The 16,622-nt window shown below is 43.1% G+C and overlaps 1 protein-coding gene across 1 annotated transcript in view; it reads left to right on the top strand.

Annotated features, from left to right (window-relative positions):
* Nucleotides 1-7,182: 7,182 nt before the first annotated feature.
* Nucleotides 7,183-16,622, top strand: part of igsf9ba (immunoglobulin superfamily, member 9Ba) — a 59,476-nt gene continuing 50,036 nt past the window's right edge. The window contains exon 1 of the mRNA XM_053422853.1: nt 7,183-7,453. Coding sequence (XP_053278828.1) covers nt 7,390-7,453 — 64 coding nt within the window. The 5' untranslated portion in view covers nt 7,183-7,389. The remainder of the gene's footprint in view (nt 7,454-16,622) is intronic.

Raw genomic sequence — 16,622 nt, 5'->3', positions numbered from 1 at the left:
AAACCTGCAGTGAAATGAAACTGTACATTTATTTCATGGAATAGATTATAACATCGTGAATTATTTAAAGTGCATAAGGGAAGATAACAGGGGGTGTCCCTGCTTTTCTGAATCATTATAATAACAGTTAATTAACGTTGTTGGTGCGACACTTGGACCAAAAAGGAAATATGTCAGAATATACAAAGATGGTATTATGTCTCTAGGATTAACTATACTTAAAATACAAATGAGAGATTTTTAAAATGTTAATTCAAGACATGTATATAAATATTTTTAGCTTTTTTAAATTGAAATCAAATAAAAAACATTAGTTCCTGAAATGTAAATACTCAAACAACTACTTCAACCGATTTGTAAAGCACACATGTGTGTTCTCTTCTTATATCGCACACTCAAGTCATGTGACTCCTACCTTCTCTTAACTGTTTACTGGTTATTATAAGAGTTAAAACAAAATCCAGAGCCAAATATTCACAGCAAATTGGCAAATTCGTTTTTAACACACCTGAAAATTACTGTTAAATATGTATCTCAGTGCAAACACTAGGGGAGAGCTGTCATTGCAGATGTTTAATGCATCATTATAAACCCATTTACAGGACAGTGGACCAAGCAGAGAGAGCAGTCATGGCTCAGGAGGCACAGCGGGTCGTTCACTAATCGGAGGGTCGGTCCCCAGCTCCTCCGCCCCCCCTCATGTGGAAGCGTCCTTGGGCGAGACACTGAACCTCAGATCAGTGATTAGTGCATGTTGATGTGAGCCACTGTAACACATCGTCTCCTCGCTTACTACTCAGGATAAGTGGTGCACAGGTCGGGAAGATAATGGAAAACCTACGTCTGGAGTGATTCAAAGAAATGCTAATGTTCACTATTAAGTAGCCGTATATGTTGGTCATAATTGTCCCAGTTCCTTTGATGGATATTCGTGCGGCTGAGTAACCTTCTGTGAGTGTCAGAAATCTGCTCTTAAGATTCTCATATGCTCCCATCCCCCTTCCTGCAGCTGTGATTAGTGAGCTTTGAAGCAAATTCATTTTCTCCTCTCAACAGCTCTCATATTATTGGTCTGCCACTAACTGTAGTTTTAAGCATATTGAAGATATCATCTGAATTTGAACCAGAAAGTGGGATGGACTGCTAAGGAGGTGTGGGCTAGTTCTCCTCTCTGATCTTAGTTTCTTTTTTAATTCTATATACTGGAGATTTCAGCTGACACACTTTCTGCTTTGGATTTGATTTAAAAGCTGCAGCCGGTGGTGTTGGCTGGGCTCCTCAGAACAGGAGTGGGACTTACAGAAGTGTCCCGAGGTTCAGATAGAGAGGCGGATCAAATTCCCAGACATGAAGCGAAGTTTGGAGAAAGGAGGACAAAGTTTCACATCCTGGTGACTGTGAGACTTAAAGGTGTCTATATAGGTGTCTGTATTTCAGCAGCACGCTCAGTTTAACTTTGCAGCAAGTCAGAGGACAAATGCACAAAGTTACTTTCAAAAGATGAGTTTTATTTCACCCAAAAATATCAAAATACAAAGGAATGACAAAAGAGCTAGTTAAGTAGAAAACTGGGCCCATTAAAAGATGATCTCTGCTCAAAAACACTGGTTACAAACCACTACATTAACTCAAGCACCTGACCTTACACATTAGACAAATGAAGACGTATAACATGGCTGAGGAGACCATTAGGAAACAATTAGGGGGAAACTAAATAGACAACACATACAACTTCACACAAAGAAACTGTATCCCCCTCAATACTTGGTCTTGTCCTCTGTATTTAAACAGGCTCCACCCTCAGACACACGTTTGGCCAAACCAGGAAGTGACGAGTAATTTGGCAGAAAAAAGGTAAATCAGAATCTGAATCTTCTCAGCTCCAGTAGTGTTCATCATCTGGTTGGCAGGTGGAATCAGTTTGTGCTGCCAGGCGCGCCACAAAAGTTTCTATATTGGGTGCAGTGGGATTAACTTTCAGAAAGTTATCTCAAGTTAAAAGAACAATGAGTGACTTTTAAATCCCTCTTCCTCTGTGTTTCTCCCACAAAGACATGAACAGATCCCCCCCCCCCCTCGGCCACAGCAGCTCGAGGTCCTTACTCTCTCTCATCAGAGAGATGGCGTCACCCACAGTGAGGTGCATCACATTCACTGAGGCTAAATGGTAAACGATGCTGTGCTTATCCACAGTTCAGGAATTAGCAGCTCCGCTCAATTAACACTGTGGTATTAATAGATCTCACAAGTGAACTGAGAGATGAACTGATGCTCGGGGAGGCAACAGTATTTAGAGACCTGGTGATACCAGTGTGATATAACGGGAGCAGGCGGCTTTAAATTTAGATTTTTGTTTTTAATATTTCACACTGTGACTGTGTTTTTAGGCAGGAACATCAACGACATGGTGTATTTAAATTAGACTAACCGCTGAGAAGCATTATTTTTCTGACGCTAACACACACCTGTACAGAGACGTTTGAAACCATGGCAACCACACATGTTGAAAGGGGTTCAACTTGGTGTTTGAAACCCTGGAGTGATGACGCTACAGGCTAAGTGCAGGGGTTTGACAGGAGCGGGTTTAGCAGATATCGTGTGAAAATAGTCAGAAGGTAGAGCTGCAGTTGAATCAGTCCGTGTGAGGGTTTGATGGACGGACATTTGATCTATTAACAGTCCTTTATTTGGAGTTGTGTTTTGATTCAGTAAACCAAACTGAAGATGAAGACACTTTGCACTCACAGATCCACCATTCAGACTGGTGGACCACAGACTCCCCCGACGACCACTCACCATCACCAGTGATTCTCATCTGAGCAACAGAGCAGAGAGTGGAAGTGACTCTGAGGCCCTGAGTCATCCTGCCAACGCGACGCATGTGTCAGTCTCCTCTTCAGAGATGGAGACAAAACTGTGAAGTCAGTGAATGGGACATGTTCCAGCCCTGTCATTAGAGGTTTTATTTAACATTAAATTCCCAGTTGAAAACACATTTATGTATACAATCACTCTCTGAATGTTGTACTGTGTCTATTAGCAAATAAAGGCAGGGCCTAAAAAATTGTTTAAATTAGGTTTAGGCATAAGAGGAATTAAGAAAAGAAAAAATACGGATCAAGGAAGTTATATATTTGGTTGATATCGTTGTTAAAGGATTTGCAAAGGGAAAGTTCAGGATAATTGATACACTCTTGTTCTCTGTGAAACTCACAACAAAAATCCACAATAACATAAATGACTAATAGAATGACATTTTGTCAAATATCAACAGTGCGTATTCCTGCTGAAAGGCCACGGTTGAGCTCTTGTATCAAACGCTGCCGACGTGTTGCCGGTCAAAATCCTGAATGATGCTGACATGAAGTGTGAGAAATACAGACGTGCAGAGTTTATAAAACACCCTAAACAGACATGTTTATGATGCCTGGTTGCAGGCAGGTCAGTGCGCAGATGGTGGATGAGGCCCTCAGTGTACACATCCATACGTCTCTGTCACTGAAGCATGTGAGTCTGGTAGCTTTGGGGTTCAGGCCTAGTCACACCAATGTATGGGTTTACAGTACATGGGATAAAGGACCAGGGCAAAAAATGACTGATTTCTTTTGAACATTATGGATTAGGAATGAAATACTTCATCTCAAGAGTATAAAATAAAACCATCACTGCTGCTGAGATTAAAAAGCTGCCTGTTCACAGTGGTGACAAACTGAGAAGATCCCACTGGTGCTCTGGACTATGACCCGACATATAAATCACTGTGCTGCATGCAGAAATGAATATAAACATCGTCTTTGTTGTTCAGATTTTCAATTTTTAATTCCTTGTATAAACATATTCATACATGTATCTTTATATGTTTACTTAGTCTAAGTTTTTACCCTTGATTCCATTGTGTGTTATCAATTAGAAATCTACAGGCTCGCTCCGCACAGGTTTTTATTGCAGTCATACAGTGAAAATAAAGAACTCTTGACAAAAAATACTTGATGCAAAAAGATCTCACATGCAAACAACTCATAAGCTGCTGAAGTGAAGGTAAGTGAAGAGAAAACACCATTTGAAAAAGCGGAGTTCAATTTAAAACGTCCATTTATGGGAATATACTTTTTCTGATCAGGGCAAAAGCTGCAAGTTCAAACACCCACGTGAAACTCGATAAATAAAAGATGAACCTTACATTTAACAAGGGATATGAGAGTTTTCTGCTGAAAATAATCCTTAAATTGTTTTTCAGGCCAGCAACACTGGTCCCTGTTGTATTTGAAATTTAGAAACAGTTCATGTTCCCTCTCTGCCCTTTGGTGAGAGCCGTCCCCAGCCTCCACTGGCAGAGCTGGAAACTGATCGTCATGTTGCATAAGAGATTATCTTAACTGTTCTTATCTCTTCTCTGTCGTGGTTTGTAGGAAATCAAATTCTTCAAATCTCATCCTGTGGCTTCATGGAGCAAATTACATTATATTTGTGTATGTGTGTGTGTGTGTGTGTGTGTGTGTCACTGTGGAAAGAGGCTTTGTGCTATTGCCCATACACATACAGTGTGTCCTGCTGTTTTGTAAGCACGTGGATGTGGCTTTTAAAGGAGGTGTGTTGGTAATGTGACCTTGATTTAGATGCAACAGTCAGAGCAAACTAATGCACACCTCCACTAACAGTAACCGTGACACTCTGACAGAGGCTCCTCCTTCCAAACGTCTTGGTCACTGATGTTAAACAGCTCCTCTGTGCAGCCCTCGTCGCAGAGGAGACTTTAACATGTGAAAGCGTCCATTCCTCCTGATGGGTCAAGCAGCAGCATGACTAAACAAGGACTCCCTGCTGCTGCACAGCTATTGATGATCAAGAGTCAAAACTTGTGACTCATAGCTTGAGTTGTTAAAGGCCATTGAGTCTGCTGCAGGGTGAAAGTCTCCCTGTAGTGATGCTGCTCTAGAGAGAGGTCCATGTTCTCTGCAGCATCCAACACTGCCTCTGATATCATTACCTGCTTACACTGGGACATGTACTGAGCTGTTTGTATGTATGTATGTGTGTATGTATGTATGTATATATGTATGTATGTATGTATTTAATGCATGTGTGTATGTATGCTGTGCATCTGTGATGGAGGAGCTCACAGGGTTAAATAGCATCAGTCAGTTGATCTTAAATTTACAGTAGTAATCAATCTTTTGGCTTTAAATGTTTTATGGTGACGCTATGCTAACATGCAGCCCAATTTTAAGTTTGGTGAGTTGGAAAATTATGTAAATGGTTTTGTATTTATATAGCGCTTTTCTAGTCTTGATGACCACCCAAAGCTCTTTACAGCACTTTGTTATTCTATTGGGGACCATTCAGGGTCCAGCATCTTGCCCAAGGACACTTCAGCATGCAGATGGGTCAGACTGGGGATCAAACTGCCGACCTTCAGGTTGGAGGACGACCACTCTACCCCTCAGCCACAGCCATCCTCAATACAATTCACATTTGATATGTGGCCTTTACAATCACCAAATCATAACCTGACCCAGGCACATGCACAGGTAGAACCCAGGTTGTGCTCAAGCACCTGCACTTTATGCCAGACATTGTTTTAAATTTCTTGTCTATATTGATATCTACATTTTTGTATGTGGCTTTCAACCCTCCAGTCGCACTTCAGGCAATGATGAGGCACTTCTGGACCTGACACAATGGACGTGGACCTAAAATGTTCCGTGCGGTTAATGGTCAAGATGGCCAAAAATACCACAAACTAAATTTAGACCTCCTTTAGTTGACATGCGGTATGGTTATGTTTTACTCGTGGACCAGTTCTGGCAGACGTGAGTGATCCAAGTGCCAATGTGCCGGATCACCGTGTGACAGTGGGCCAAACCTGGGCCAGAACGATTTTTCTATATGGAGTAGGGTTCAGAGATTTGAACCTTTATGCAAACTGAGACACATCATACTGTGTTTGTGCCCCCCCCCCCCATCTGTGTGTTACATGCACAGGCCCTGATGTGATGACTTAATTTGAGTGCACATGAGGGGTGAATGGTTGAGGGACCAGGCTGTGTGCAACTCTTCTCAGACATTGGGGTGACGTCCTTTCCTAAAAATGGTCTAAACCCCCTGAGCTGGTTGGAAAAAATCGTGATAAAAACGTTGAGATGTGTCATGAGAGTATTACTCAGCAGGATTTTACTGCAGGAATTAAACGCTCTGCATAAGAAAATGGAGAATGTCTTTGATTGTTAAGTCTCTGATTCCAGACAGGAATAGCCTATGACAGGCTCCAAAAAAAATAAAAAATAAAAAGGGAAGGGAGGGGGGGGGGGGGGGGGGACAGACAGACAAAAAAAAATGTGACAAAATCTGCAGGAAGGAAAAAAAAACGAGATGTACAGAACGTGGCGCTGAGCAGCAGCCGGTGTGAGCGGCGCGTTATCCGGCGGCGATGGGATCTGATGTGCAGCAGCCAGAGGCGCACAGGCGGAATGCATCCTCCGCGGTCATGCATGTAGAAAACAGAGGGAGGGAGTCTGAGGAAGCCTTATCACTGGTGCCCATGTGTGCGCGGCGTGGCGGGGCTGCATCCGTGCGCTCTCGGCCGTCGAGAAAACATACACACAGGCGTATGGTTTAGTATCTGTCGCCACACCCATCACACAAACCCAGACACGGTGGTGGAGAGGAAGAGGGATGGTGGTGGTGAGGGGGGGGGAGAAGCGTTTTATGTCGGTGACAGCGACATGACAACAGCCGGGGGCTATGGGTGAGCGACGGATGAGTCACTCGCATCCACCAGCTTCGCCCCTCGTTCATAAAGCTGCGGCACAAAGAGGCGCACGGTGCCAGCGCTGATACGACGAGCGGCGCGCAGGCCCGTGCGGATGAATGGATGACGGGCGGCGGCGGCGGCGGTGCACGTGGGGCCAGTTTAGGAGAGGTGCTCAAAGACGTGGACGCGGCTGTTCAGTCAATGCGCATGATACTGCGGCTCCACTACTACGGCACGCTCCAACTCACCTTGAGTGTGCGCACGGGGCCGCGCGCCTGTCATTCCGGGTGCGCGGCTGTGCGCAGAGCCAATGCGCAACCCCGGTGCCTCGATCCGCAGCCAATGGGACGGCGGCGAGGGGGCGGACCTGTGGCTGCGTCCTCACACTCGGTTTCACTATGCGCTCGTAAAAACGGCTCCGTCTACTACAAGCGCGGCGGTGCAGGTGCTCTGTCTCTTCGGGAGAGGATGCGGATGGAAGGACGGGGGAGGGAAGGGATGAAGGGACGCGCCACGAGGAAAGAGAGCAGGATATGAAAAGGGGGATCGTGCCGAGAGACCGCGAGGTGCAAGGTCGAATATGAGAGATTGGTTGAACGGGGCACTTTGCGTGGTAATAGCTGGTCGGCAATAGTACTATGATTTGGTATGTGGCCACTCTGATAGCAAGTGTATTCAGCACCAGAGGAACGGCCGCTCAAGGTGAGTTGAAGTGCAGAATATGTGGTGCCGCACATTGCATATGATCCGATGTCTGCGTGTGCGCCTGCTGCAGCTTTCCCCTATTCGCACCGTGTTTTGTGTGTGTGTGTGTGTGTGTGTGTGTGTGTGTGTGTGTGTGTGTGTATTGTATGTCAGGTCACATAGAGTGTGGAGCTATTTCATTGTACCACAGACTCTCTCGTGTGTCACATGAAAGTTCATCCCTGGTTTAATCATGTCAGGGAGACAGCGATTGTCTTTGCAAAGGCCTGGTGCATGTGCATGATGATATCTGCTGCTGCTGCACATGCCACTGGTAGAAACCCTGGAGTCCACAGTGATTGACCACGGCAGCGAGAGGCTGATTGATTCTGTCTGTGGGTTCAGGGCCTGTGATTTGTGATTTAAAACATGCAGAGCAAATGGGGGAATAGCGTCCCCGCATGCAGCTGAGAGAGGGGGGGAACGTGTGTGCATTGTATCATAGCAATCAGTCCCACTTGGGCTCTCCAGAGAGGGGTGTGACCGTCTCAGCCCTCAAGATGGAAAAGTAACTAAATAATGCATCACGTGTCAGATAAAATGCACTCCTGGGTTTGATCGAGCCCTCTGCTGCGTGCATGGGATCCCTGTGCCGGATCTCCACACTGCACATGCACTGGGCCCCAGTGCTGAGTGTGTGATCCTGTGAGCAGCACGTAAGCGGCAAGGCTCGCCTGGCGCTGATCTAAGTGCTTCATAAACTAGTCATTCCTGGACCTGCAAACTGCACAATATCCCTTTTGTTCTTGTTTTTCCTCCTGAGCACTCTGCATTGACCCATGTACTTACTTAACCTTGCTCTTCCACTCATGTCCAGAGGAGGGAGACATGTGCCAAGCTGTCGCCTGGTAACTGATCCCCATGACCCCACATACCCAGTCAGAACTGGTCTGCCCACAGGTCTGGCTCCTCCTGTGATGACAGACCCACACTGAAGCGAAGAGCACGGTGTGAGAACTTCCCCTGCAAAAAAACATATTTCAGAGAAATGTTAGATTTAGGCGCCGAGGATGTCTCAGCGGTATCACTGCTTAAATTCTCCATTTTACGAAGGCGTGAATGTGGCTCAGTGATATCTATTCGTAGGTGTTGTCTGGTATCTGCATCACTCTTTAGGGGATTTACTTTAGGATGACAGGCTGCACCGGAGAGTCATGGATCGCAACGTGTTAAAAATGAAAGCTGGTTTACTTCCTCTATTGCAGTGTCCCAGAATAAAGTGTCTGATCTTTGTCTGGTGCTGCACAGAACCTCTCAAACTCATGTTAACACAAACTGTGACTTGTCATCATCCCTTGTTTCTCACGATGGAGACCACACAGCATCTGTCTGCTATTTTGAGAATGTGTGAAGTCATACTTTGGAAGTAGCTTCTTTGTTTCCAGACAAAGATATGTAAAGAAGAAAAAACAACAACAGTTTTGTGTTGTTTGACTTTTGGACAATATGTATTAAACCAAGCAGATTTGAGGGTTTTTGCTGAAATTAGATGAGAAAATTGACACCACTATTGTTTGCCTGCTCAGCTGCACATGTGAGTCCACGGCCAGCCTAGCTTAGCTTAGCACAAAGACTGGAAACAAAGGGAAACAGCTAGCCTGGTTCTGTCCAATTGTACAAACATCTACCTATAGCGTGACATGTTCCCGATTAAATATGTATTTTTTGACAATACAAAAACTGAAATTAAGAAAATAATCCATTTATTTTGCATGGGGTGTAACATGCTATGTTATTACACCCGTATTTTCTCACTTTAGTTTTTATACACGTTAAAGTACATGTTCATTTGTGAGATGGGCAGATCCGTCTCCCCGCTCCGATTCGTTATGCTAAGCTAAGCTAACTGGCTCCACTTTCTTCTCAGCTTTTGACCCACAATATTGAACTAATTCTCTAAGTAATGAAAACTATAAGCTTCTATGCGCTTACTCTGATATGAAGCTACAAATCCTATACTTTCCCATGGGATACCGTAGGCTGGTCATATGCATATTAACTGAATTAGTATCAGCCCTCTCCAATGAGGGATATTGGCCAATACCAAAAAACTGGTGGTCCGCTCTTGACCTTCCAGTCTATCCAACAGAAAAAAAACTTGGAAGTAGCAGTTCTGAAAATACAAAATTGTCAGTTCTGGGAGATACAGGTCAGATTTGGAGGTACCAACGGATTGGAAACAGATGGTTAAAAACTAATATGCTCCAAAACAAACAAAGGAAAAGTAGGATTATTGCAGCTCAGTGGAGCTGAGATTTGGCTCCTTTCTCGTGAGTGGTGTTTTGTTATATTTGCACGTCGCGTAGGCACAAACAAAGGACCAATGAGTCTACAGTTAAATTAATTTCTTTAATTTCCACCAGAACATTAAAAAAAGGATACATTTACTGAAACAGCTCATGTAAAATCATTTATCTCTGTACATATGTGGATAATACTGACAATTACTGTAGATTATTTATTTATCAGTAAAGATTAAAAAATCACATCATAAAATAGTATCAAATTGTGGTACTGCAGAGAAAGTCTGAAACACGTATTCCACGAGAAATGATGTGTTTAGATTTAATCTGAATTTTTCAATTTAGATTTAAATTCACACTGGTCAGAAATTCAGAAACAGGATTAATTGAAAAGTTACAAGAAACTAAAAAACATTTTCTTGAGGGTTATAAAACGAACAACTTTATTACTTAATGACATGTAAAAACGTAAAAAGAAAAGCTCAAGTCCAACATACTGCAGGACCCTTCTTTTTACAACCAGTCAGTGATTTGCACAGGATTGCTCAGGTATGAACAATCAGTCACAGTAAATGGTGGTCAAAGAAGTTTTCTGGTGCCAAGTGCCCATTGGGGAGGCAGCATATGGTCAGGGAGACGCGAGGTTAGTTCACCAAAGTCAATGGTGACTTGGCAACCAATCAAGGTGAAGCAAGAGGGACGCTGATGGCAATATAGAAGTAATTAAATGTCATTGGCAAGTGTTGAGGAGTGGTATATTTGAAGGACTATTTTCAGCCCGATTCACTGATGGCAGACTGACTCTCCTCCCCGCTCCTGTGCTGGGACTTGGCATTTTTTAAGCGTTTGTTGAACTGGCTTTTGGCCAGATGATATTCATCTGTAATTCCCTGCTCGTGCGACGGCTCCTTGATGCTGCACACGATCCAGAATCTCCCTCCTGAACCGTGAAATGGCACACTTGTTCTTGTTTCGGGTTTCTTCTGAAGGCGCGTTTCTTCCAAGACAGAGACGTATAGGAGCAGACAGGATTTGTGGAGGTGTCAGAACTGTCACTCACGTATCTGGGGCCTCCCAGTAGTGCTGAATTGGTGTCTGTTAGTCCTCCCACTGTCTCTGCGGGTCCAGTTTCAGATTGGCTGGGCTGTCTTCAGTTTTTGTCTTGGTGTTGAAACTGTCTGGGACGTTGGTTAACGCTGCGTTTCCATGATTTGACAGCAGGGTTTTAATTTGTCTGACATCCACTGTGCTTGAATGAGTTGTAATGCTATGTGAGAGTGTTTTTTCTTTACACATTGAATGATGTCTTTAGTTTAAAATCAGAATTCAAATCTCATAAAACTATAGGAAAAGAATAGAAATGTCAGTTTATAATTTGGGGGATTTTGTTAGAATTTCTATTTGAATATGTTTGATTTCACTGCCTCTTCTGCTTCAATTCACGTCAATATGTTTCACCATCTATAAGATTTAAGGTCATCCTCCCCCCTGAGAACTATTGCAGTATAACAGTCTGTTTATTAAAAAGCTGCAAATGAATACAGACCAAACAGTACACGACAAATGTTTGTTTTATTTTTGGCTCAATCAGGTTTTGAGTTGTCGCAGTTTTCTTTCTTGTTTTTGCAGAGATTGGGGTCGTAAATGCCGAGCTCTCTGTGGCGCTCTGTTCATGAACCCCTAATGACCCGAGTAGCTAATCAAAACCGCTGTGAATGTGTTGTATTTTTCTTTACTTCATAATATTTTTCAAAAAATTACGACACCACACCTCCAGCACACAAACAAAGTTTGTTCCACTCGCTGTAGGAGAACGTGTTTTGATTTTGATGGACTTGAGGCTGTCTACACTCGCTGTGTGTAATTTGTATAACAGTAACAGTTTTCCAGTGCATCAGATGTGCAAAGAAAATCAGAGTTGGATGTGATGCTCTACGAATGCAAATCCTCTCATCCTTCACATTGTGTGGGACCAATGAAGGAGTCTTTATTGGATAATTACTTATTTATTTTATATACACTAATTCTTGATGGACAAGACATTGCAGCTTCAGCTGATGGAGGGAAACGTGCTGCGTAGTTGCATCTGTAGGAAGAGTAGCAGTAGAAGAAAATTGAAAAACTCAAATAAAACCCGCAAAGTGGGTTAAATGGACTTTACTATGTTCTTCCCCTGCCTGTCTCATTGGTAAAACACAGGAAAGATCCTCTCAACAGTTATGATTCTCCAAGTCTTTGGTTCACCTGAGGAGAAAGAACCAAACATCCTCAGCAGCAGATGCAAACCTCCCTAACCGCACTTGATAAATCTCCATCGGCCAAATTAACCTGTTTCTTCAAGTGTCATTACAGTGCAGTCCCCCCATGATTTTTATTAATAATCTAGATTTCCAGCAGCAGAGTGTCATTGCTGTTTTTACCTTTGATGTTTTCTTAGCTTTGTCTTTTAAACGTCTTTGCTTGACTGAAGCTCGACTTCATCTCTCCTACTCATTTTCCTTCGTGTCGTGCTACAGTCATGAGAGTGAAGCTTAGTAAAGAGCTTAGGAGGGAGCGTGTGCTCAAGGGGTGGATGGCAGACTCTCAGCACTGGGCATGAGCCAGCTCTTCCTGGTGATGCCCCCTCCACCCTCCCCCCTCCGCTCTCCTCACTCGGTCCACTCCCAGCAGAGTCTCCTTGCAAACAAACCCTGCAGCATTCTGGGAACGCCAGTTTTTCAGATCTTGCAGATCTGGTCGGAGGGACTAACTCTCTCAGCCGCTAGATTATCATCTCCTTCTGAGACACGTAGTGCCTCTTACAAGTTAAATACACTGTTGTTGTTGTGTTGATCCTGAACTTACTGGACGTTTAGTTACATTATCTGTGGAGCAGAGACCTAAAGACCATCTGTCTTATCATGCAGCTGAACGCTCTATAAGTAAAGACCTGTCTGACCTGTTACCATGTTAGTTAAATATCTTTGGGGTCTGACCGGGTGATGGGACTATAACACGATTTTTAAAGATAGGTCTCAGACTGAGATGAAAAGAAACTGATCTGAAATATGATATAATTATATCTTTGCGTGTTTGAACTCTACAATACATTATATTACAATTCTATTTTCTTTAAAAGTGACCGCTCAGTGTTGTACTGCCATAAAAGGTGTTAAGGTTAGGAGGTTATCTGTACAGCTGTGTCACCTCTGCACAGGAGCACCTTGTGTTACAGGTCCTGTAATTTCCTGCAAAGTTTTCCCCTCATTTCCAAGAAATGATCTGGAATTTAGATGTTAATTACAAGGATATTTCTTGTAAAAAAAAAAATGACACAACCACACGTAATAATTATAAGGGAAATGAACAATGTGTCAGTGTCTAAAGTTATTAAGTAGGCTAGCTGCTCATTCTTTATTTAATGCATAATAATAACTAAGGTTTGGTTCATTTTCCTTACTGGTAGAACATGTTCATGAGGACTTGTTGGATATTCTCTGCAGGGGAGTGGATTAGTTTGTAAAGAAACAGCTTCATCAGGGGGATAAAGTCGCAGACCCCTGATTATACAAGTTTGGGATCAGCAGATTAGGATATGGATGCTCTTATCGCTCAGAAGGGGCTAAACCGACCTGATGATATCGAGGCCCTTCATTAGAGAAGGCAGAGTTCGTCTTCTTCAATGTCTTTGAATTTATACAATCAAGTACATATTCCAGGGTGGTGGTGGATGAAGGTCTGCAGCCTGACAGAGGTTGAAATGTTATTTTAAAAAGGGCTGATGTCATCATTCATCCTGGAGCAGGACTGGATGCTGTCCCAGAAAACACCTCCCGTCCATCAGAGGTGACCTGATGGAGCAGTTTGGACAATTCTTTGTATTAGGAGCTATCGGACTGTTCTCTGCTTCCTGTGCAGAAGCCTCTGTTTTTGAGAGGTTTCTAAAATGCAGATGCTGAATCCTTCAAGTCCTCAAACATCCCACATGTTCCACCGTCTGTAGGCCAACACCTGCCTTTCGTTCAAGGCTAAAGTTTTCATGCACATTTTGAAATTACCCTGTTAGTGCTGAAAAAGAAGATGTGAAAAATCATCAAACATCTGTTGGTTTGCAGCAGATTGTTTTTTGACTTTTTGTATTTTGAAACATTTAAAAGTACTTAAAACTTATTTTACGCATTGGATTTTTATGTATGTTTACCAGAAAATATTTGGTAGGTATATTTTCCCATTGTGTGGGGTGAACCTAGGTGTTGGACGTGTCATAGAAAACAAAACAACATTTTATTTTGGGTATTCAAACTATTAATTATGTAAATTATTGATCTTAGATTTTATTCCTACCAATAACAATTATTTCAATATCTGTTATTTTGCAGTTTATTTTCATCATTTATCCTTCCGTCAATAAAACTTGGGTAAAGTTTCCATTACTGAAAGTGATATATATATATATTGATTGCTTGTTTTATGAAAGCATTAGATCAAAACCCAAATATATTAAGTTTGTTATACTATCAATATAGATTCTGATTAATATGATTATTTGCTGGAGCGCTTGTAGATTTCTCTAGATTTATCTGGATGAGAGAGTTTTTGTATTGCATGATAAATTACATATGGTTATATTTGACAATAATCCACATGATTTGAAAATGTAACAAAACCATCAAAAGACAATCAGGCAAAAAAATATAATGATGCTTCTGAATCTAAACTTTTCCCCCATGTATTAACAATGAGACACATAAATCATCTGATAGCGTAATTCTGCAGCTACTATTCCCTGATACAATAATTCAAATCAGCACTATTTTCTCCCCAGCTTTACTCCACCTTCAATCAGGAAGACATTTCATGCTGCTGAAAGGATCTTTTCAATCCTGTTTCTGAGGAAACACATATATGCATCTGCCAGAAGAAGTGCGCATCTTCAGAGATAAGTGTTGAATCCACACTGAGCACTCTTATGTCGCTCTGAGCTGCAGCTCGAGTGTGTGTGTGTGTGTGTGAGAGTCATAGAAAGAGGAAGTGAGCGTGAGAGAGAGGGAGGCGGCGAATGGGAAATATATGGAAGTGGATATGTTGATTGGAAGATATGTGGAGCCAGTTCACATGTTACACAGGAGCTCACTCACTGTTACATATGATTTATTGACCCTGAAAACGCTGATAACCAGTTGTAATTAAACAAACCTTAATGGAAGTGGCGATTAGCAGCAATGTGCTTCCCTGTAACGCCCTTACAACACCTTATTGTAGGTAATGAAAATAACGTGATCGTCTGTAAAAAATGACTGAAACATGGCGAGACTGAGGAATTTCTGTGACTTCAGACTCTGCCAGAGCTGTCCTGTGAGGTGCTCCTCTGGAAGAGCTGCGCCTCGCCGAGCTGCTTCGCCCTCTGAGCCTTCTCTGGCAAACACAGCCTCTTTCACACATCGTCTGTGTCTTTCTTCCTCCCTCTCTTTCTCCCTCTCCGTTTCCCTCCCCCCTCTCTCTCTCTGTCTCGCTTTCTTTCTCCCTCTCTGTATCTCCCTTCTTCCCTCTGTTTCTCTGTCTCCTTTATTTCCTCTCTCTTTCTCCCTCTTTCGCTCTCTCTCATCCTCTCTCTCCTTTTTTTGTCTGTCTCTCTCTGTCTCTCTCTCTCTGTCTCGCTCTTCCTCTCTCTCTCTGTCTCTCTTGCTCTGTCTCTCTCTCCCTCTCGCTCAGTCTCGCTCTGTTTCTCTCTTCCTCCCTCTCACTGTGTCTATCTTCCTCCCTCTCTCTCTTGCTATCTCTCTCTCTCTCCATCCCTGTCTCTGTGTCTATCTACCTCTCTCTCTCTCTCTCTCTCTCTCTCTCTCTCTCTCTCTGGCTCTCTGGCTCTCTGGTTCTCTGGTTCTCTGGCTCTCTGGCTCTCTGGCTCTCACTCGCTCACTCTGTCTTGCTCTCTGTCTCTCTCTCTCTCCCTCGCTGTTTCTGTGTCTCTCTTCCTCCCTCTCTGGCTCTCTGGCTGTGTCTTGCTCTATGTCTCTCTCTTCCTCCCTCTCTCTCTCTCCCTCACTGTTCCTCTGTCTCTCTTCCTCTCTCTCTCTCTCTCTCTCTTTCTGCCTCTCTCCCTCTCTCTCTCTCTCCCTCCCTGTGTCTCTGTCGCTCCGTCTCTCTCTCTCTCTGTCTCTCTGTCTCTCTGTCCTCGCTGTGTGCTGGAGCAGGTGTCAGCACATCCCTGACTGAACATTGCTCGTCTGATCGGGGACCTCTGCCTTTAAATGGAGCTAAATAATGAAGAGAGCAGATCTGTCCTGGATTGTCCCCGTGCAGAAGTAAAAGCAGCAGACGCTGAGGTCGTTGTCTGTGGAGCGACATGCTGGTCAGCATCTTTAGACAGAAAGCATATACCCTCTGGTTTGCAGACTGTTGTGTAAAATGTGAACTGAACGATTTGCTTTACACTTGGACTAAACTAGTTATGAAAGCAATGCTGCAGAGAAGTTGTGTGTAGTGAGTGATCGCTTATCACATTGGAGCTGTGAGTGGATGTATTTTTAATTTCTTCTCGGCAGATGTCAAAATTACTGCCAATCTCATAAGAAGCATCTTCTACCTTGGCTGCCAGGTTGTGTTTCCCATTAGATTGAGATGAAGTGAAACCTGAACTTTTTGGATTCTGTTCCAGAAGCAAAACAACCTGAGTGTAAATCCCACTGACATCTGGGTCTACGATAATAACTAACAAGTCAGCCCTGGAAACGGAGCTTTTCTCAAGTTTGTTGTGCGACTTGTTTTTTGTTTCCACGTATGGACATTAGTTCTCTGTAAAAACAATCTTATATTCTTCTGTATTCAATAATTAAGCCAAATCTAGCAGGGTTGTAAATTAGGCTAAACGATTACACACGTAGATGTGAGTGTTCTTTTAGGTA

Source organism: Pleuronectes platessa, chromosome 5 (genome assembly GCF_947347685.1).
Source record: "Pleuronectes platessa chromosome 5, fPlePla1.1, whole genome shotgun sequence".
NCBI classification, from domain to species: Eukaryota; Metazoa; Chordata; class Actinopteri; order Pleuronectiformes; family Pleuronectidae; genus Pleuronectes; species Pleuronectes platessa.
The sequence above is the reverse complement of the archived record's forward strand: the minus strand, read 5'-3'. Positions and strand labels throughout refer to the sequence as shown.